Source organism: Micrasema longulum, unplaced genomic scaffold, assembly GCF_059751315.1.
Source record: "Micrasema longulum isolate JH-2025_06_02 unplaced genomic scaffold, ASM5975131v1 h1tg000020l, whole genome shotgun sequence".
In the NCBI taxonomy this organism is placed as follows: domain Eukaryota; kingdom Metazoa; phylum Arthropoda; class Insecta; order Trichoptera; family Brachycentridae; genus Micrasema; species Micrasema longulum.
Window position 1 is genome coordinate 32,816 of NW_028277228.1, and position 23,358 is coordinate 56,173.

General features: G+C 32.7%; 1 protein-coding gene and 2 long non-coding RNA genes across 3 annotated transcripts in view; all 3 read right to left on the reverse strand.

The window, feature by feature from the left end:
• Window positions 1–22,930, reverse strand: part of hop (tyrosine-protein kinase hopscotch) — a 42,259-nt gene extending 19,329 nt beyond the window's left edge. The window contains exons 1-10 of the mRNA XM_088243141.1: window positions 22,606–22,930; window positions 19,869–20,163; window positions 17,785–17,936; window positions 15,601–15,762; window positions 14,699–14,864; window positions 11,255–11,412; window positions 10,487–10,579; window positions 10,178–10,297; window positions 9,809–9,969; window positions 8,715–8,852 (exon numbers count right to left, since the gene is read on the reverse strand). Coding sequence (XP_088099267.1) covers window positions 8,715–8,852; window positions 9,809–9,969; window positions 10,178–10,297; window positions 10,487–10,579; window positions 11,255–11,412; window positions 14,699–14,864; window positions 15,601–15,762; window positions 17,785–17,936; window positions 19,869–20,096 — 1,378 coding nt within the window. The 5' untranslated portion in view covers window positions 20,097–20,163; window positions 22,606–22,930. The remainder of the gene's footprint in view (window positions 1–8,714; window positions 8,853–9,808; window positions 9,970–10,177; window positions 10,298–10,486; window positions 10,580–11,254; window positions 11,413–14,698; window positions 14,865–15,600; window positions 15,763–17,784; window positions 17,937–19,868; window positions 20,164–22,605) is intronic.
• Window positions 461–828, reverse strand: LOC148285586 (uncharacterized). Its single transcript, XR_015825495.1, has 2 exons — window positions 694–828; window positions 461–578 (listed from the first exon to the last, which is right to left on the reverse strand). It is a non-coding gene; the product is annotated as an uncharacterized LOC148285586 (long non-coding RNA).
• LOC148285587 (uncharacterized) lies at window positions 3,443–6,455 on the reverse strand. Its single transcript, XR_015825497.1, has 3 exons — window positions 6,440–6,455; window positions 5,322–5,438; window positions 3,443–3,459 (listed from the first exon to the last, which is right to left on the reverse strand). It is a non-coding gene; the product is annotated as an uncharacterized LOC148285587 (long non-coding RNA).
• Window positions 22,931–23,358: the final 428 nt, after the last annotated feature.

Below are 23,358 nucleotides of genomic sequence, written 5' to 3' on the forward strand. Positions count from 1 at the left end.
ATGCGTATTGAAATCTATGGCTAGGAATAAAGATGCGGAGATGACATTACTTGGTAATATAGAAAGTGTGAGAATTGCTTTTCCGGAGCCCCTGAGAGATAGCAACAATTGACCATGGTAAAGTTTGATTTCCTTCGACCACAAACCCAGTGGCATGATGCGTGAGATTTCTTCAGATGTAGTATTTTCAATCAGGCAATCTTTATCGGGAAAATTAATCCCAATAGGACATTCTATTGGCAAAAATTTAATATATAAGGGTTCTATAGCTAACAGAGCTTTGTCACTTTGCCATTTGAAAACTGGATTAGGTAAATCTTTGTAACCAAACAGCACACTTCCTTTAGTAATTTTCAGCCAATATCTTCCCCATTTCCCTATGGGTATAAGTTCTGGTAAAGTCTTCTCCTTTAAGACATGCGTTACGTCTTCTCCAACAACTCCCCGACTTAAAACAATATTTTTGGAGCCTTCTTTTAGAGAAATTTGATGATATTCCTCGAGGGAGGCTGGAAAATATTTTATATTCAGTCCGTGTAGGTGACTCGTGGTCCAAACTTTGACCGCGAAGTTTAAAACTGGAAAAATGGAACAGTGAAAGGAGCAGTACCTTATTACATATTGTTGTTCATGTATGTGCATAATTCAAACACAATTTTGGAGTTAAATTTTCTTCAAATTTATTAAATATACCTTGATATTTCCAAGTTGGTAAAATCAACATGGAGTTATTCTCGACTGCAGTTACAAACACTATTGTGCCTTCCCTAGCCTCATCACAATCAGTCACATTACACAAATCCACAGGAACCAAATTATTGGTTGTATAACACCAAGGTCCTACAAATATTAACCTTAAATTATACATTTCTGAACAAATTAAATCCACAAATTGAGTTCAAATATAACAATTTCTCCAGCATAATGAGGATTTTTGAATGAGTGATATTTTCAAAAACCTTGAAGTTAAAAGGAACGCAAAATGATCTTCATATGTAAATCATAACTAATGTAGATGGTAGATAGCTGAACAGTAAAAAATTGAGACACATTTGTTACCTGCCAAATTTATTGTTGGATTCCTACAATAATTTTTAGCATTTGTAATGTTCCCATCAAAATCAAATGCTTTTGGAGGTAAAAGACGCTTCTTATCTTCATCAATATCAACCCAATTTAGACAAGTATAATTGTGTCTGTTTGGAAAAATACGTACATGGTAAAAAATATAGTGTCATTTTTTTCTGAAGAAAAGGCATTTGATAATGGAATATTGAAAAGTAAAATTTACCTCGTAGTGTTTATTTTCCCGACATAGTCAATACCAGTCCCTGCTAGAGTGCAATGCACATCTGAGCAATTTCTCACTCCGCAAGAAACATCTTTTAATCCTGAAGGTGTTTTAGCCACACAAGAAAGAGCATTTACACTCTTTAAGTGATTTCTGCAGTGATTCTTTAACGTGGTAAGCAGAGTATAATTCAAATTAACTTTTTTCCTGCTAGGAGGAATATTGATGCTGTCAATCCACGGAATACAAGGAAAACCTATAATTAATTCAAAACTGATTTTCGTCCAACAAGTTGGGTACTTAATTGGACAAACATATGTTAAGTTGTGTCTGAATTACTTTTAGGGCACCAATAAACAAAGAATACAACAAAAAATAATAACAAGATATCTCTAGCGCAAATTACCAAAAAGTAGAAAAGCTTTGGCTAAAAGGCATTTCTCAGTGGTAGGTCCAAGGATCTTTAACATGCTGTATTGGGTGGCAATGGTGTCTTAATTCTTTTTAAAATAAAAATCTAGTTTGAGTAATGGTTTGTTCAAATGGGAATGGATCACTGAGATAGAATAAGGAATAACTGGTAAGCGCAATATGAGGATGCCTGATTATATGTATGTAGTGTCTGAGCATTAGACACTAACATAAGAATATATAGTGCGTACAGAGCACCGCGGCGGCCGGGCTCTGCGTTCATTCGGGTTTTGCCTTCCTAGTTAGTCACAAGTCCTTGAGATTATGTTGACTTAAAGTCTAAGTATATAATGTATTATGAAGTATCAGAGTTTACATTATAATCAACTGATTGCTCGTCCTATCTCAACACAGAACTTTTAGTCCAATGTAGTTGGGACTTATGTCTCAAATAATGTATAATAAACTACATGTATGTAAATAAATAAATCAAAAGTATATTAATTAAACCTAAATTGTAGTTGTGGGCCTGAAGTACATAAGGACCCAGGCCAAGGATTTCACGATGCAAAAATAATATAAATATGGATATGTGTGTATAAAATATATGCATGTTTATGAATGCATTACAAGTGCCAAAGTGTACAAAGAGAATTCGCTGAGAGAGCTATAGGGCCATACCTTTGCAGGCCTATGAAAAGTGCATGGACAATTGGATTAAGCGTTGGCATTAATGTATCGTGGCAGATGGTGAGAACAGAGAAATTTATTAAAAATTACGATTTTGCAATTTTTAATTTAAAAAATTCCCATTTATTTTTGTTCAAAAGGTATGTATGTACTATGTTATTAAATAATAATATTCATTAAAATAATTATGTATATTTTTTTTTTCTCGCATCTATCTTTTTATTTTATTTATACATTATATGATTTGATTCATGTATGATTTTATGCACATTTAACTTACTAAGCCAATTCTACAATGTTTAATAAATTTTCAAAGGGTTGAAACTTTAGGAATCATTTCCCAAGTATGTTTTATACCTGTATAATTTTAAAATTGTAAGCATACAGAATTATAATTTAGATACCTTCGAAAGTAACAGATTGATCACCAAAATATTCAAAGTCAAAAAAGGGTGCAGAACACTTTGGTCGGTAGGCCGGTGGAACGGGGTCGGGCTTGCAACCTAAAGTCCAGTGAGAGATGCTCTTCATGGAACCTATAGAGAACCATCGGACCTCTTGGAAGTAATTACTCACAACAGTCAAAATAGAAACATAACCTGTCTCGTGCATCCAGAAAAGCGCAAGTGTGTCAAAGTCTATCGATACTAAAAATTCACCCCATTTCCAATAATCTAGGATATTCGGTATTTTGACTTTCTTGAACACGGCAGATTCTTTGTTGAAGTCTTCAAATACCACTTGGGAAATGTCATCCATTATCCCGATCATAACAATGAATTTAAAATTGTACCCAACTGGTGTAGGAAGTAGCTCTACAGATACAGAATGATGGCTTCTAACGTGAAACACTTGTTCATATCTAATGCCATTTTTAGGGAGTTTCCACTTCATTGAGTAATCTGTTTCATACGTTGTGTGAATCTCGCAAGAGTTATGGTGGAGAAATTCCCACTGAAGATTAGTGCCGTGAAATGAGTAATAGGACAGTTGGTTTAACTTCAATAGTGGACCTTTCTTTGTAATAGCACCTACGTACAATACTTTGCGACCGTCTTTTGGTAAACCTGAGATCAAAATGAAGAAATTACATTTAATTCAAACAAATTATTAAACAAAATTATATACAAAATGCCAAGGATAAAATGAGCGAGTCATAAATTGGTAGTAAGAATATAAAACCCCGTTTTAAAAAGCATTGCTTCAACAACAAAACATGATTCTGCCCTTTCTACGCTAACAGAAACACGTTTTACTGCACATACAAGGTGCATCCAGAAAGGCAGCGCTGCGATTTTAGTTTCACGCATGTGTGGTAATTATCATGACCTATTGAGGAGTTGACTTCATTGAGATTTAGCTGACTGCTGTGTATGATTCGTGGTGCTTGTTTGAAATGCCAATTAAATTGAAAATTTCACCGCTCACAAGATGATGTCTATGATTCGTTTCCTAAGATGGGAAGAACATTAACCCAGTCCACATTCATCAACAAATCTGTGAGGTGTACGGAGAACATGTGATAAGTGATGTAATATAATATGATTTAATATTTAAGTGGAGGTCATGCAATGTGCACTATGACGAAAGAAGGCGCCCCATTTTATGAAGAGAGCAGCACCCTTTTATGAAGAGGGTTCAAAAGGTTGTGTTGCGTGCTATAAAAAGTGCCTACAAAATGGAGGATGTTATGTAGAAAATAGTTTTAATTTTTTTTTTTTAAATAATGATTTTTTTCTGAATATGCACTTGTTTTCTTTAACCTGTCAAATGGAACTTACTTTCTGGATATACCTTGTATAATGTAATCAGAAATTATTTTCCCACTAAACAAGTGTCCAATATATTAGAGGACTAATAATTCATCACATGAATCAGTTTGTTTGTTTTATGTATTCACTCTTTTCAAATCATAAAACTGTAAAATGTTGTCATTAGACCGTCAGTTTCCAGCCCGGGAGGTGCGGACTATTTCCAGGGGAGGCGCCAAATTTAAAAAGTAAAATATTAATTTTCAAAAAATAATATCTACAAATAAATTCAATTTCCCATCGTAACATAGAGTAAAACCCTAAATTACGTTTTTTAAGGGACAAACAAAAAAAATGTAAATGGAGATTGAGGGTCAAGTTCGGGGTTTCACTGCAATAGTAAAAATTCAGCAAATTAATGTTTAATTATTATTTTATTTTTTTTACATTTTAATACATACTTTTAATTCCTATTGATGAGCAACGAGAAAAAATCAATTGGCCCCGAAAATAAAAAAATGTGAAACTGATTCTATAACAACAGTTTAATAAATTTTTGTAAAACTGTTCCAGCATGTTGCTTTAAACTGTTATTTAGAACTAGTTTCATTTGTGAAATGGAAACTGTTACTGCTACTTTTTAAAGAACCAAAACACCCATTTCTAGTCGATATTATTGTATCTATTCAAATAATTAAACAGTTGGGAGGCGAGGAATTTTTTTTTCCAGGGAGGCGCAAAAAAAAATCGTTTTCAGGGAGGCTCAGCTTTGTGAAGGTTGAAAACCGCCCCATTAGATGATAGTAAAGCATTGAATTTTAAAATTCCATGGAGTTTTTTTAAAAACTAATATGAGAATAGTCATAATCAAACATGATAAATCGGTGAAAGGAGAATTTTTGTCAAAATTTTAGAAGTCAATATTAAGTATAGTTAAATTATTATAAAATACAACTTTCTTATAAGTGTTGTATTTTATTATTTTACAAGAACAGTACTATAGTTTCGGGAGAGCACTCCTCCCACCGATGGTTGATGTAAAACTTAGTTTTAGTAGTGTTCTTGTAAAATAATAAAATCATACAACACTAATAACAAAGTTTTATTTTTAAAATGATTTATAATGAAGTGTTACGAAGTGAATACCGATTCAATTAATAATATTAAAGTATAGTTACTTAATTTAATTATATCATCTTTCCATTGCAGTAAAAAAATTGTGCTCTTGTAACTTTTTAATAACGCAGGGTGAAGTTGAAGTATGATTTTCTTAGAACCAATTGTAATGCCAGTACCTGATGTGTAACAGGATAATAAAATATTATAAAATAGTAATAGAGTTAAGAAAAATAAGACTTTAACTGCGTTAGTACAATACTGCTTCATAAAAATATTGCATAATTCCACAAAAAAGGCGCATATACAAATAGGAAATCTAGAGATTTCATGTGTGCAGTAAAATTAAAATTCTGGACGAGTGTTATCGACTTGATGGCTACTCTCAGGTAAAAATCCTGAAAAAATAAATCAATTGGAGAGATGTCCGCCATGTGCGTAATACTTAAGATGGTGGGTTAGATTCGGGGATGTGAAATATTTATTTTAAAAGTTTTTGGAGCTGCAATATTTCATAACGAACATTGGATGATCAAACTACGCCGCATTTAGTTTACCTATGAACCACTGGATGTGGAAAGGGATGGTGGTTCTTTTATAATTTTTTTTAATCTATTTTTTACACCACTACCGACCAGAATTTTGTGTTCTCGCAAATCAAACTTTCCGAATCTAACCCAGAGCCGTCAGTGCGTGAGTCAAAGTCTTAGTTATTACACCATGGAAGTTGCCAAAGACGATGATGATGTTTTAAAAAAGGTAATTAAACGTGAATTTAATAATAAAGTAAATTTGTCAATAATTAACAGAATTCAAATTGTTTTTTATTTAATCCGCCATACAGCCGATATACTTTATGGTTGTCCAAATGTCATTCATGTGAATGTAATGCTTTATAATATAAAAGAAGCCGCATCTTCGGGGGACCACTAGTTAAACCTGAGCCCAATACTTTATGGAACTGGGCTTGGAAAGGGAGATTTAGTAAAATGATAACTTTCGCCATCTACACAGTAGCCAGGCTCTTTAAAGACCCGGGCTTGGAGAACGAGAACAAATTTACCAGTCACAATAAATCTCCACAGGTCGAAGTGACTTCAGGAGCTTGTATAGCACTGACTCCTATTTCAAAGAATAAGAAACGCCATGGCACCATTTTTAGAAAAAGCATAGTAATTACCGGCACTAGCGATGACAATTTCCAAAGCCATCCCCCACCGCGTAATATCCTGTGTTGTAGCCGGTATATCCAGGGCTGACAGCACCAATTTCCCATAAGCGTAGATAATGGAATCAGGATCCCACAATTTCATGCTAAAATACAATCTCGACACAGAAGTATTCAATGCAATGTAATGTGTGTAATAATTATGATGTTCTTTACTGAATATGACATTCGTCATGCTTTTACAAAAATTAACGTCACAGAACTCTCTTTTGTACGTATTACTCATAAAGGAGGATTTTATATAGCACCAAGGACCTGATGAAAAATATTAAAGATCAATTTTAATCTTGAAAGATGTTTTGAAAAGATAGAAAATTATTTTCACCATTTCAGACCTAAATTAATTCCTGTGGATATAAAAAAATATATATACTGCATGTACTAAAGGAATTATTTGAATATATTTATTCAATTTTTTACACTTAAGAGATGACTTAATGTTCATTATTAATGAACAATGGGTCTCCTACGGTCTTAAACACCTTTAACATAGCGTATAGTGGGATTTGCATGTTAGTGTAATTAGTGTCCTGACATAGTGAGGGGTTCGTCTCGAAGAGGTAGATAGAAAAGTTGGTGTTTATTAACATTTATTGAAATATTTAACCACAAATTTTATGCTTTAAACGATAAAATTATACAAATTCAATGTTTTAAACATTATATACTTTGTAAATTTCAACAGAAATTGAGAATATTTTTGAGAAGGGATATTGAAGTATGGGGATTAACAGGACTTATCTTACAAGGGTTATGACTTGTCATTACACTTAAACCAGCTGACAGCTCGTACGCTAGGAGGTGATATCCAGTACATTTCTACAAACTTTTTACTATCTGTTAAATAACACGAAGTACCTCCAATGCTTCCATCGGGATTTCTACAAAAATTATGCGCATTAAAGACACTATTTTTAGGAAATCTCTTTGCATCGTAGACTGTTCCATTTTCGAGCTTTCCCGAGAAAGCCATCACTTTATAGTTATTCCACGGATTGAGCCAATATTCACACTGCTGTCCAGTAAGGCTTCTGTAAACAGTACCGGAATATTCCATACCAGTGCCAGATATTCTGCAAGATTTTGATATGCACAATGGAACGTCACAATAATTCCAAATATCCGCATCAATAACATAGCACCAAGGACCGCTGCTATTCTTAGTGGGATTTCTGCAGAAATTGTTGGCTAGGATAATTGATTGTTCAGGAAAATCGCCACTGTTAAAAGAAATGTCGACTTTATGAAATGGTTTCTGTGACAGCCACCTCTGACAATACTTCCCTTTGCTAGATTTATAAACTTTACCCATAAAACCGATGCCCTTGTGGGACATTTTGCAAACAGAATGATTTGGCCCACTATCATTTTTGTGAACTAAAGTTTCAACGGTATATTTTAAAATATTCAATACATAGATTGTTATGACAATATTGAACAAGCACATCATTTCTATATTGACAGCATAAGAATTCTGACATGACTTCTGTTTGGATAACAAAACAACATTTCAAATAAAGAATAATGTTATATAATTTCTATTTAATGGCTTTTTACTAATAAATTAGAACAAAAAAACAAATTTTAAAAACACTTTAAAATATAGAAAATAACATACCTGTTGCAGTTTCAAATGTGTGTATCATTTTCAATAAGCTTCTGGAGTAGAATTACTTAAGTGGTAAACCGATACGTATAATATAATATGGTTATGATATCATGTCAAATGCTACATAATATGTAAATATAAAAGTACCAACAATTTATTGTACATACTTTTATGTACCAACAATTTATTGGAAAAACAAAAGTACATGTTCAAAATTAGAAATCTTTCTTTAAATCCGGATGACTGGAGTTCGGATAAATGGAGTTCAGTAATATTCGAGTATAGTAATACTAAAATTAATAAGTGAATGTTCTTTATGGAAGATCGTTATAGTTATTCCTAAGAATAAAAGACGGGCATCATGTTCAAATGTGTACTCATAAAAAAACTGTACATTTTTTTCCAGTAATCACATTTCGGAGAGCTTAAAGATTACGATAACAACAATATATGAAGAGTTACAGGAGTACAGAATTAGCAATTGATACAAGAAAGAAGCCTATGACAGGGCTGGTATTATGAACGCAATTTGAATGTGTTTATGTACTAAATGTGCGCTATAAGGTGTTGAAATTGCATTCATAATACCAGCTTAGGGGTATAAATGAAAACACTTACTTTTGAAGACTTTGATATCTCTAGCGTGGATACAGCGGGGCCCCTTGATGTTGGCCAAGACATTCTCCAAGCTGTTGACATCAATCCGACTCCCTCCAACTAGTATCGTATCTTCACAAAGCAGCACTTGGGACTTGTCTGGAAACACATAAAATATATAGAAATGCACATTCATTTTATAAATTGTTTTACTATGTACTATGAAATGTTTTATTCAGTGTAAGATTATTTATTTTAATAAATTTATTTGTATATTCAGGACACTTATGTTACAATTTAAAAATTAACCACATATGTTCCAACTTTATGGGACCTTTCTCCAGCGCTGTGTGGGATATAGACAAAAAATATATATTTTGGAAAATAAAAGACGAGTGATACTTCAATCAACAAATTTGGAATATCCAGTGACCGGTTTCATCGCTTTCGCGACATTTTCGAAACTGGTATCATTATTAAGAAATTCAATGTATTTATACAAAACAGAGGTAAGGATAGAAAATTCAAAATTATGAGTAAATTGAATTAAATTATTTTTGTCTTAAGGATCATTAACAAAGTGTTTTAGGTTAACTAATGAGTTGATATAAAGAAGAAACAAGTCCGATCGGGAGAACAAGAACCGTTACCACCCCTCTACTGGCCAAATAATTCTAACCTATTAAGCCAAAAAAAGAAAATCAATGAAAATCAAAAGAAAATCAAAAACAATCAATCTAAAAATGAACTGGTTCAAATGACATCATAAGTTCTTCTAAATCAACCAATGATAGTGTTGTGATAGATTTCCAGTAGTGATAGTGTTGGGAAAGACAACTAATCCATCAGGTCAACTCACCGAAGAGAACTAGTGGCGTCACGCGCAGGTAATTAAAAATGGTAGCGATGATACTACGATACATATTTTTTATGTTATTAAATAAAAAAACCACCGAACTTCGTCATTGTTTCGCCTTGTCAGGGCATTTTCAAACAAATGTGAAGATTTGAAAATGCCCTAACAAGGCGAGGCAAATGTCCGATTTAAATAAGATTATAATACTGAGTTCTAGAAAATAAACGCCAACTTAGTAAATAAGGATAAAGAAGTTTACCATATTCGGATGGAGGTAGGCACTCTTGCAAGTAAATGCTATTTTCAGGATCCTTGTGACAGGAAACTAACTCAACCAAACTCAGGAACAAACTTTTCTCCTTATCGTGTAGCATATATGCATTTCCTTTTCTCTCTATCCTATATGTTTCAGGTTTTGTACTAAAAAAATACATTCACAATAAACTAAAATGATCGAAAGATGATATGAAAGAGCATTCAATTTTAAATGATATAATAAAACTGTTGAAAATGGCCCCAAAATCAAAATATTCGGGTAAATCAAAAGAAAAAATATTCTAAATTGAGCATTCCCGCTTTTTAGAAGTTTTAAAATGTTATTTTGAGTAATTATGAAAATGACGCTTACCTATTTTTTGAGCAAACGTCTAAGTAATATGTATCAAAGTATTTTTCACACTGTCGGAGTATAAAGCAGCCAGATTTGTTAGCTCGTTTTTCTTCTAATTTATGATACGAAAATTCTCCACTGAAAAGAAACAAATATTTTAAAACTGAAAGCAAAATTTATCTATTAAATATAATATGTTACGATGAAAATATAATTTTCACTTACAACCGTATCGTTCGTCAAATAACGGCGTGTAGAAAGAGGGCACTATTGCAAGGTAATAAAAACCCCCGCATTGCATTTACATATTATTTATATTTAACTTACCCCACTGGACCATGACATTTCATATTATGTAGCAATTGCAGCGCCGGAGAAGTCACTTCTTTACACAGATTAAATGTCCATTTTACCATCAACCTGCAAAATCATACACATGAAAAATTTATGGGCAATAAATTGAAGATAGCTCTGTCATTATCATACAGGCCCTGCTACCTTTTTATTTTGGTGTATTTGTGTTTAAATATGCAGATACTTTTAAATATTAGTTTATATTATAAACAGTAAAACTCTGTTTATCCAAACTCCAGTCATTCGGATTGCTAAATATCCAATCGTTATCAGAAAATAAAGAAGATGTTATAATAACAAATAAAAAAGGTTAAAGAGTCTCTTCGTCAAAGCAATTGACTTTGCTGGACATGTTTAAGTAAGTTTTTAATGTGATTCCAATTCGCTTTATCATTTCAAAAGCAATAAAAAGGTGATCTTAGAATAAATTTTGCGTTTCCTTTAAAACATTGCCTTAATTAAAGTTCATCCAATTATCTGGATTTCTGCATATCCGATTAATGTCTGGCACTCATTAATCCGGATATTTGGAGTTTTACTGTAATACACTTAGTGCATCAATTTACTTTATAAACCAAAAACGAAGTTAATTTGGAATAGTACTTGCTTACAAAAAATCATATCATTTTTTACAAGGACATTGCTTAGAAAAAATCATAATGTTGTTTTTTTACAAGGACACTGCACGGAATTAACCCAAGTCTGCTACATTAACATAAGTCAAACTATTGTTTATTTTACCTATAGTATCCGTCACAGACACTAACAAAGGACAGCATTTGTTGTAATTCGGAAAATTTTAAATACACGGGTATTCCATTTCTTCTACTGATTTCAATGGTCCCGTCTGCTCGTGATGACATAAAACAAAGTTCGTCTATTGTGCATAAATGCTCCCACTAAAAAAAATACAAAACTTAAAACAAATTTAAAATATAACCAATACATAGTTATCAAACAAGAAATCGGTCAGAAATCTGAACAGAATTGAGGCTGTCAGAGCAGAAGAGATAATGGCATTCAAAGTTTAGCCATGTAGCTATAGGGGGTTTAACCGCCCTACCCATACGAACATACGTGATACGTCTGCGATATTTTTGCCTGAACACAACAAGCCGTATCCCGTACGTCCAAGTACAAAAAAGTATACCCGCAGCCACAAAAACGTTTGTGATACGTCAAAGCCCTACGCATATGAATACGTTGAACAGCAAGTTTAGTATTTTGACTTATTTCGAGGTCAGTTAAAGTTAACGGATGTGTTTGTGTTTTGTTTGTATGAGGAAGGAATCGGTCAAAAGTGGGAATTCACAAGCCTCTTCATATTTAGCAGTTCACCTTGAAAGTGTAATGAAAAAATGGCCCAAGGAAAGGTGTCGGTGTTCATTTTGAACACCAACAATCGCTGGCTACCTCATTTGCATTACATTCAACACAAAATATATTTGAAAAACATTATTATATTATGTTGAGAACCTCTGACTTGCAAAGGATATAAAAAAGGGTCATAAATGAGTATATTGTTTAAAAATGTTCTCTGGTACATTGTGAATAAGTCTTGTTATTGAGAAATCTTACAAAAAAAAACCCAATGATTTTTTACCTAATTTTTTAATAATAACCCAAAGGAAAATAACCCGGTGATTTTTTACCTACTTTTTGAATAATAACCCAAAGGTAGGGTGGTTAAACTGGTAATGGTGTGAGCAGTGCCATCTATTATTGAAGGAGAAATGGTGGGTTTAACCATTTCTAGTTTATAATACGCATGGTTATGGACCCCTTCCAGTGTTTAAGACCATTGATACATTTTTGTGGGTTACGTCACTTCTGCGCTGACCACCTCAATTATTTCTTATGGCTAAGTTTGCAATTTTTACTCATGCATTACATAATTATTATGGCACATGTGTGCATATTCTGAATCAGAAAATGTATAATTTACTGAGTGAAAATTCAATGGAATCTCATGAGAATCTGTTGTGTCATGTCTATGAGAAACTGTCATAGTGACCTTTACTCTAATATTTTTTTGCATAGTTTATTGAACCTCTATTTGTAAACCCCTATGGATACCTCTGGCAGCACCAGACACAGGCTGTTCACAAGCACCAAAGTAACACACCACCAGCCCCTAAAAAACGAAAACAAGCCAATCCAGACTTTCTCTGTTCAGCACTGGTACTGGACATCAAGCACAACGTCGCAGCTGACTCTCGTCAACTAATTTTACCGCAACGGCTATTTCATTGTAATTCACTAATTCATTCACTATTATCTATATATTTTTTAATACCATATTCAAACATCTGTTATAGCTAAGTAAGGGGGTTAAATGCAAAACCACCACTGTACATGATCACTGTTTTTGGGAAGACCGACCAAACCAGCAGCAAAAAGACAACAACAAACCATCATGCCGTTTCCTTGTAAGGGTAGGCAGAGAGGATAGAACGCCACATCACTTTATCTTTGCATGCAGATCTCGCTTCCTCTACATTCATACATCTTATCATTCACGCGCGCCGATTATTCTGACTTTCGACATGTCCATCTTCAAGTATTTGTTGGATTTGGTTATGCCATGTCTGTCTCGGTCTTCCTCTATTTCTGCATCCATCAACATTCGCATTATAAATATTCTTAGCCGTTCTTTCGCTGTCCCCCCCCCCCCTTATGTAAGTGAATCTTTCATTTGAATATATACAACCTGTAAAACAAAATTCTTGGTAAGTTAAATTTAATCTAATCATCTTTACAAGAAAAACATTCACTACAGGCCTGTTTTTTTTAAATTATTATACTATGTGAAATATTTTTATAAAAAATAAATTTAAGAGTCCTCATTAGGTTTGCTGTTCTAATGAGGACTGTACAGTGTTCAAAATTTTATTTACAAATTTCAAAAATATATTTTTTTTTATTCCTTCTATTCTAATTTTCTTCAGACAGAGTTTGATTTCTCTTTTGAAATACTGTTTGTTATCTTCTTCTTATTATCTTTCCGCAGAATCATTGTGAAAAATTGGATCAAAACTGAGGACCGTTTTTTCAAAATACAACATTCGCTTGAAACATTTCAGGACAGGGATTTTGTGATTTGTATCAAATCGCGTGAACAATCTTCTACTACTACTACTACTACCATCACGCCATTTCCCCGTAGGGGTAGGCAGAGAGAATGGACCGCCACACACGTCTATCCTGGCATACACTCCTAGCCTCTTCCACATTCATACATCTTGTCATACATGCCCTTCGGTTCTGTCTGCTTTTGACATGACCAGACTTAAGATTTTGGTTTATCTGATCATGCCACGTCTTCTTTGGTCGTCCTCGTCTAACGTTGCCGTTCATTTTTGCCATATATACTTGTTTTACCATTCTCTCGTCGTCCATTCGTTCTACGTGACCAAACCATCTCAGAGACCCTTTCTTAATCTTATCAATTATACTTGTCTCAGATTTACACTCTCGCCTGATTTCATCATTCGTAACCCTGTCAAACATTGATTTCCCACACATTCGTCTAAGAGATCGCATTTCAACCGCGTTCACTCGGCTTTCATCCTTCCTCTGCCAGTTCCATGTTTCACTTCCATACATAAGTGTTGGGACTAAAACTCCGTTGTGCACTGCCAGTTTAGCTTCGATTGACATATTTTAGTGAACAATCTTTGTTTTTAAAAATTACACTTTACAACTGAACTTAAAGGTAATCTAATTGTGATTTTATGATTTTCTTTTATATTTCATTAGCTCCTAACACATTGTTGAAATCAGTCTTTTTCAAAACACAATATTTTATCATGCAAGACTTTGATATTTTTTAAAGATGGTTTTTAGCGTGTTTTGGTTAGTTTTTTTCAGAAAATCAATGTGGCTTTGAATTAAAAAAAATAATAAAACGTCATGTGGGGCGAATATCGTGCTTTGAAAAAACAATCCTCAATTAGTATGTGCTTTAAATTTGCATTCGCATAAAAGATTTGATCTAATTTGTGTACAAGATACAATATTTTTCAAGTCAAAATCAATTTTCGGAGCTTTATTTTTATAACGATATAACTTCTGAGCAACTTAATTGAAATCCAACCAAGAAGTTCAAATTGTTGTGAATATATTTAAATCTATAGCATCTCGGAGTATAATTTGGCTTATTGTATTGGGTTGTTATAGACTTGCCTCCTTTTTGTTCTTATAGTACATCCTAAGGCCAGGTTCCTCCTTATGAAAGGGAGTAACATGGACAATTACAGGTACCACACTATCGTAGAATGCTTCACACTCTTCCGAAAGATAATTTGGAGCCATTGTATTAAACTGTTTGAGGTATTGTTCTTTGATAAATCTGAAAAAGATTCATATATATTATGTTTAATTAAAATGCAAAAAAAAGAGATTTTTGTCTCAATGAGGAAGTCCAGTGTTATGGGAAATTAGATGTAAAAAAAAATTCTTACGCGTGGTAAAAATTAGAGCATTAAATTGTAGTGCGAAGTTTCTTGAAAATGAATAAAAAATTACTTTGAACAACTTCACTAGTTCTTCCAAATCCACCAATGATAGTGTTGTGATAGATTTCCAGATTACTGGAACCCAATTCCCCAATCAGCAGAACTCACCGAAGAGAACTTGTGACGTCACACGCGGAGTAATTACAAAACTTTAAAAAATCATGGCGCTAGACAATACGATACATAAAAAAAAAATCACTGAACTTCCTTATTGATAAGAATAAAATATTTTGGTGTATTTCACTGATGATTTCATTATCATTGTATATTTTACAGCTAATCTTATTGTCATTATATATATATTATTATAATTGTATATTTTATTGTCATTGTATATTTATTTTACCGTTGATTTCATAGTAATTTGTACAGGTGTTTATTAAAGAGGAGATCAAGAACAGATTAAAAGGTGGGTAGAATTCTAACCGAGCTGTGAAATAAAGTTGGACTAGGAAAGCATTGTAGGGAAAGAGGTAAGACCAAAATAGATAAGAGGTTTATCGATGATTTTGTGCATTATGCTGTCTCAAGGAAAGTAAAGAAAGAATAATAATAATAATTAAGATTTACCCAGCATCAACATAGGAAGATCTTGAGAACTGAATTAGTGTGTTATGAATAGGTTTTTTGGTAAATAGCTTATGTTTCTTGATAACTTCTCGTGGGATGTATTTTCTGTAATCCTTTTCCAGTTCTTCAACATTTTTATTCTCCTCTACCATAAGACGATACCTAAAAAAATTATAATTTATTTAATTATGTAGCCTTCTTTTTACACAGAGTTGGTTTGTACTTTTAAAAGAAATTAAATATATACTTTATTGATACAGGATTTTTTCCAATACATGTAAAAAAAAATTAAAGTTAGTTTACATTACATTATAGTAAAAAAAAATTACAGTTTATAGAGAAAAAAAAACAAGTGATATTTAAATCCTATCGTGAACACATTGATAATATTGTAAACAAATCTCTCAAACTTCTCGGTTTTATCAATAGTGACGGCGAACTTCAAAAATATTAATACCATTAAAACTCTTTATTGCTCACTAATTCTACCCCATCTAGAATACGCTTCTCCTATTTGGTCTCCATTCTACAGGACTCATATTGACCATATCGAGTCTGTCCAACACCGTTTTCTAAGAAAAGTGGCATGGTTGCTCGGATTACAAAGGGGTAATTATTTTTATTTTGAAATAGAGCAATCTCTTAATCTGTCTTCATTGGAGAGACGTAGAACTGAGATGGACCTTATATGCATTCTCAAAATACTTAATGCTTTAAGTGATGTCCCATCTCTGTTGCAATCAATTTCTTTTCATGTTCCCAACCGTGTCACCAGAAGTCAAAATCTGCTATTTATAAAATCTTCTAAGAGCAACTTTGGTTTTTATGCCCCAACGTCCAGAATGTGTAGATTAGTCTATTCATCACACGACTTGGAATTTTTTGGGATAGATCTTCCGGCTTTTCGTAGATCTCTTCGACTAAACAGTGTGGGATGAAGTTGGATTGGCATGGTTTAGCTCAAAGTTTTTGGTCTTTCGTTTTTTTTAATATATTGTATACTATTATTGTTTTGCCCTTGTTTGTCTTTGCTAAATAGTTTTATGTTCTTTTTGTTCAGTTTCTTGCATTTATGTTTCTTCATGTAACTGTTGTAATTGGCTTAGGCCGTATATATATAATAAATAAAAATCCAGAAACTTAGAATAACCCGTGACCAGTTTTATCACTTTCATGGCATCTTCAAGATTGGTATTTTATTATAAAATTAAATGTACTCTCAGAAAGAATATATATCTATAATAAATTACAATGAACTTCCACCAAAAATTTTTATTAACAAATTCAAATGTTTTTATACTAGAGATGAATTGGATATCTGGTAACTATCCGATATCCGACCTGACCAAATTTTATAATCCGGCCAGAAACCAGAGTTTTATGCTTTGAGCTTTTGCTCAATAGATAGTACGTTATTTTATTGGTGATCATTTAGTCTAAATTCGCTAAGTATAAAACATGTAGGTTTTTGTTTATATATGTGTATGTATTAATATCTCATATTGTATTATTCTTATTCCAACACCTTTCAATAACATGATATATAAATTGAAGAAATGCCATGTGTAAATAAATAAATATCCGGCGGATACCAAACATTGATTTGATTGCGAAAATTTTATGAAATCAACGCCGCAAAATTAATTTATAGATATCGACTGTGTTAGGGAAAAAAGAAGTTATTGTTTAAAAAATTGACTTTTTTTCATAAAAATATTCGCCAGTGTTCAGTATACAACCTAAAAAAATAATTTAACCCACAAATAAAAAATGTTTTTTTCATTGAAAATACATTGCGCGAAAAAAATAAAGCGCAAAGGGTGAAAATACCCAAACCCATTAAAATGATTGAATTAATAAACCTTTAAACCATATTGATATGCTGCACATTGATTAATAAGTCAACATTAAAAATATAATGAAAATATTTTAACCCCTTTTTACTTCATGGACATTAAAAATTTTGTTTTATAAAAATTTAGATACAGGATATTGGTATCCGGCCAAACCACTTTACGTTTCATCACTAGTTTATGCAATGACTAATTCTTGAAAAGTTAAATCCAATACGTGTTGAAGTTCCATAATAATGTTTCATCTTATATTTCAAGCATTGTTTATATTGTTTGATATACCACAGTACGATTAATTATATGAATATATAAAATGGTTGAATCAACTTACATGTCGGTAACTCCTAGACCGAGAAGTTCATCTCGGTGTTTAGCGTAAACAATTTCAGGTACTCTATTGTCCCACACATCATTCTTCACTTGATGAAAGTAATAGTTGTGAGCTTGTGGATCTAAAGTTTTCAGAACTGTCAGATTAGGAACCTAAAACCAGATAATGTACAAAATATTTTAAAGAATATACGGAGTTGGCAGAAATGGTTAAACAATTCATTTTATTGCCCGCTAATGGCAATTTTTTAAAACCATTGAATAAAAAATAAAAGGTCTTATTTCGTTTTTAAGAAAAAAAAACCTAAAGTTACAAATACAGAACACAAAAATGAATATGCCCTTACTGGATGTCCTGTGTTGAGGACACACATTATATTTTTCTTAACAAAGAGAATAAAAGACTTTTATATTAAAAAAATAATAGTATAAAAACGTGAGTAAATTTTAAGACTTTTAGAAATTCGCATCATAAATTGAAATATATAGTAAATGTTAAATACTTTATGCTCTAATATGACCCGGAATTAGTAAAAAAAAACAAAAACAACTTTAGCTCAATAATTCATGTATTCATTTTATTCCCTTCAAAGTAATCACCATTGGAGACAATAGCCTTTTCCCAATTTTTTTCCAATCCTTGTAGCACTTCTTGAAGGCCGATTCCGGAATGGCTTTCAGCTCCCTCTGCGAATTTTCTTTTATCACCTCAATCGAGTCAAAATGCTTTCGGCAAAATGGTAATTTGAGTTTAGGGAACAGGAAAAAGCCACACGGAGCCAAATCAGGTGAATACGATGCATGTGGAACTACTTTTAAGTTGTTTGAAGTTGTTGTTTTGTTAATGTGTGAAACAGCACTTCATTGTGGTTTATTTTATTTTATTAACATATTTGGCACAATTGCCTTTAACGAAATTTATAATATGAACATATTTGGTTTAATTATTTTTAAAAAACATACATTAGTTTTTACCCAAGATTAAGAAACAAAAATTAAACCTAAAAATTATATAACACATTCAGTAGGAGTTAAAAATAATTTAAAACTAAATGTAAAATTAAATTAAATTAAAAAGATAAAATATTTTAAAGGATTAATATAACAAGAAAATCATAAAGTTACTGCTTCACATAGTAATTATACTAAAGGTTTAATTACCATTCACCATCAACGAAAAACTTCAAAAGGTTTGTTCTATAGAGACAAATACCCTAGATTAAATATATCCAATACGTGGGAATAACTATTGCCTAGTTCGTTGATCCTGTTTAATACGGTATTACTGTCCGTAAATTGTTGCTACAAAACAGTGGCATTTGTCTAATAATTCTTTCAGGCACCATGAAGTTGATGAGATGCAAATCAACAATGATGCAAAAACTAAGAGTTATCTTTCCAAATATCTGGCCTTTTTCGATGAATATTCTCCCTCAAACACGCCAAAATAATATTCCTTATTGACCGTCTACTCTGTTGGAAGGAACTCTGAGTGCACAACACCACGATAATCAAATAAAACAGTAAACATCCTTGATTTTTATGCGACTTTGGCATGGTTTTTTAGGTTTTGACTCAGTTGGCAAGAACCATTCTGAATATTGGCGACTTGTTTCCGCGTCATATTTACACACCTATGTCTCATTACCCTTAATAATGCGCTGAATAGCAGTATCGTCCATAGAAAGCATTCTTCAGTAAAAGATTTACGTTGATCTTTTTGAAAAAAATTAAGCAAAATTCGCAGAACACACCAAATATCGACTTGTTTACACTGCTGCCATAAACAAACTACATGACAGGTCGCGCTAAAAATTAACACGTATAATATGTATGACAGTCCACCAACCTTAAGTAGAAAATAAAATACCAATATCTCGAGTGCAGTTCTTTTAAATTACAAATTCCGAGTCATATTTGAGCATATTATTTAAAAATATATTACTCATTTTCAGCAATATGTACTAAAATTTCAGTCTATTTAAGTCTCTATTTAAGAATCTATTTAAATCTTTAATTAGTGAGCACCTTTAAAAAATAATGAAAATATTTTTCATTTCTGAAATAAATAAATGAAAATCTTACCCTGTATCTGATCCTAAGAACGAGATTATTGTAGGGCTCGATCGGTGCATTCGGGGGGAGATAAATATTGGAGTTTGGTAATCTCAGGGCAAACAGGGTCGTGGAGATGGGGGATATTTGTAGCTTCCTACATACTACAGTACACAAGTCTTCTGCCTGCGAAGATGGTGAACACTCCACAACCTCTCCCTTCTCACGAATGGCGATGCTAATGTTAACAGGCGCCATTTTGATGGTCAACTTATTATTACTACTTTTCAAATATAGGCATGATGAGAGCTTTCATCTTGGTCTTCTAGAAATAAAAAAACCATTTGGATTATGTTAATTATTGTAAATTCACTTTTAATACTATTTTTTTTAAACATCATTATCATCCCCCTTTCTGCACCCAGTGGTGGATAGGGCGCTGTATTGGTAAACCAAATGCAGCATTAAGTTCCATGAAGGTAGGGTGATCAGTCTCATGCTTCAGGTGCCCCAGGACCTCAATAATCGTAGGCAAACGCACCAACTACTACACAACAAGGCGGACTTATCTCAACTTTATTTTCTTAATTAGGATTCTTACCTAAGAGTAGCCACTGAATCAAAATTGCTAGTCCAGGATTCTGGTACTATTTCACACACAAAACCATATTCTAAATCCGCCTTGACACGGATAGAAAAAATGGTAAAAAGTAAATCATAAAAAACATATACATAAAAAAAGAATTGAATTAATATTTTTTTCCAATCCCAAGAAAAGCGATCATTATTTAGAGGAAGCTTTTCTTGAACTCACTCTTAAATCTTTACACTGTAATTATTTTCGTAATGTTCGTGGTAAATTATTGAAAAGTTTCCATACCATTTACATAAATGATAAATTTTAATTATGTAAATACTGCCCGTAGTTATAGTCTCTGAAATTTGAACCTACTATAAACAGAATTTCCAGTAATCCGAACCATAAGAACTAAAGCTGCCTCTAAAAGACCTATTGCTACTCCTGGCTATCCAAATTACAACGATTTGATCATCAAATATATAACCAACATCATCATCAGCATCGTTCCCTTTCCGCACCTAATGGTGCATAGGGCACTACATTGGTATACCAATCGCAGCGTATCTTGAACATTTTTGTTACATGAAGGTAAGATAATCAGTCTTACGCTTCAGTTACCAGTCCAGGGTCTATGATATATTCTAGTGTGAAAACACCCTTTTAAATAAATATTTCATATCAACCATGTCGGGAATCGAGCCAGAGACCTCTTGCATGGCAGGCTAACGCGCTGACCACTACACCACGAGTATATACGAGGCCGACACAACCAACATAACCAAAACATATAATATACCTACTATGCTTTATAACATGTGTATATCACTGTTAAATAAATTTAAAAAATAATGATGAGCAATATGAAAAACTTTGTTTAATTTTATAACTTTTCCGAGCCTGAATGGGAAAAAAATCCTGAGGGGAAAAAAGATTCTGAGGGGAGTACCAGGAATATCCCAGCTAAAATGTTATAAATATGACCTTAAAAAAATGTCATTATGATTGTCATGGTAGTGTTTATAAAACTGTTTCATAATAATTTGAGTTTTCTGTGAAATTCACACATTTTATCTCAAAATAGTGTTGCGAGAGGATGCTATATGACATCTTGCTACTATCACTGTGAAACGTTGAACAGCACTGATTTAAATTCTCACCACGCGTTATCGAGGCCGTACAGCGGGGAGTTGGGAGTGGGAATGCATGTAAAATGTAAAGTACGAAATCTGTTTTTTGTTTGTTATGGCTGGAAAAAAGCCACCAAATAGCAAAAAGCACATGTGCAAACTGGTCAATATACCTAAAATTATTACACACTGTAGAGCGGTGAATTGTAAGGTTTGCTGTTTGCACGGGGGGAAAGCAAAGACAAATGAAAATTATTATTGAAATAATTTGGCAGAAAAATATTTTGATACATACATTCCATTATGGGTTAAAATTATGCAAAAAATTAAATCAATATGATTAACAAAAAGTTCATTGAATAAATATGTCTGGGGGACCTTAGATACTCCCCATTGGCCCGGAAGGGTTAAACATTCCAGTAATCTGAAAATTCGTTAGACCGAACAGGCTCGGTTTTTATTTGTTCGGATTATAGAGACTACACTGTTCACAGGGGTAAGACGGTTACAGTCTTGCCCTTCAGGTGTCAGTCCGGGTACTAGGTATAAAATATTTCAGCACAAGTACATTTTTAAATAAATAGTGTGTCAACTATTTTGGGGATTGAGCCGATACTTCTTGCACAGTAGGCAAAGTCACCGACATAGGCCACAGGACGGCCAAATAAACAATTGAAATATTTGAATTTTTTTTAAATACAACTACTTTGTATACTGCGTTACATTACTTTGATATGCTTTACAATATTGATTAAAACCGTGCTTCCATTATTTCAAAGCCCTAGACTGGTATCTGAAGAGTTATATCTTGCTTTCGAGTAACAAACGTTTGTGATACACCGTAGTACTCGTGGTAGGTGTAATAATGCAACAATACCCTATTAAATATTAGGTGGAGATATAAAATAAACACGAAAAAAGTATAAATTGGATTGCTTTTGACTCTGATAAAATAACTTTTTGTTTATAACAACTGACATTAATTTGCATAACAAACATCCAAGCAAATTTGTATTTTAATGATGGTCATATAAACATAAATCACACAATCGCCTCTCACCTTCCGAATATTGCTTGATTCGATCACCAGTTAAATGTTCTGATAATTTTACATTAAAATTTTCTGATAGGTGCTAAAATGGTCATCAAGGGCAACTTTCAATCCAGGCCGGGTTTAATCTTATCTTATCTTTTTTAATTAATCTGCGCAGTTTTAACCATTACAAAACACACTAAAATACAAATCTTGTACTCAACAACGAAATATTTGTGATATAAATGACATTATTATTAAAGTATAATAATATTTATTATGGTTATGATATTTATGACAATGTACATCGACAAATCGCTTAATCGACAATAAATAAATGCCAGAGACAAATGTCACAGATTACCGGAATAAACGACCATAGTAAAGATATTGACTTTTTTGAAAAAATATTCATAAACCTTGTTCAAAAAAGTATCTCCAAAGACTCGACCGGATCCAATCCCAAACTCTGAGAGTAGTCATCGGAGCCACGAGACCCTCTTCAATTAACGCTCTACAAGTAAAACTTATTATGGCCCACTTGCAATGAGAAAACAATATTTGGTGAATAGGTTTTTGCTAAAATGCTCCGTCTAAAAAATAATCTGATCCTCAAAAAAGTTAAACTTCTTTCTGACTGTGCGACATCTTTATTTTTTTAGTCACATAAATTTCTAACCTTACTTATAGTCAACAGTTTTCATGTTGACAAATCTTTTAAGTCTAATATAAACCCTAACGACATTCTTTCCTTTACCGTTCTCCATTTAAATAAATTTC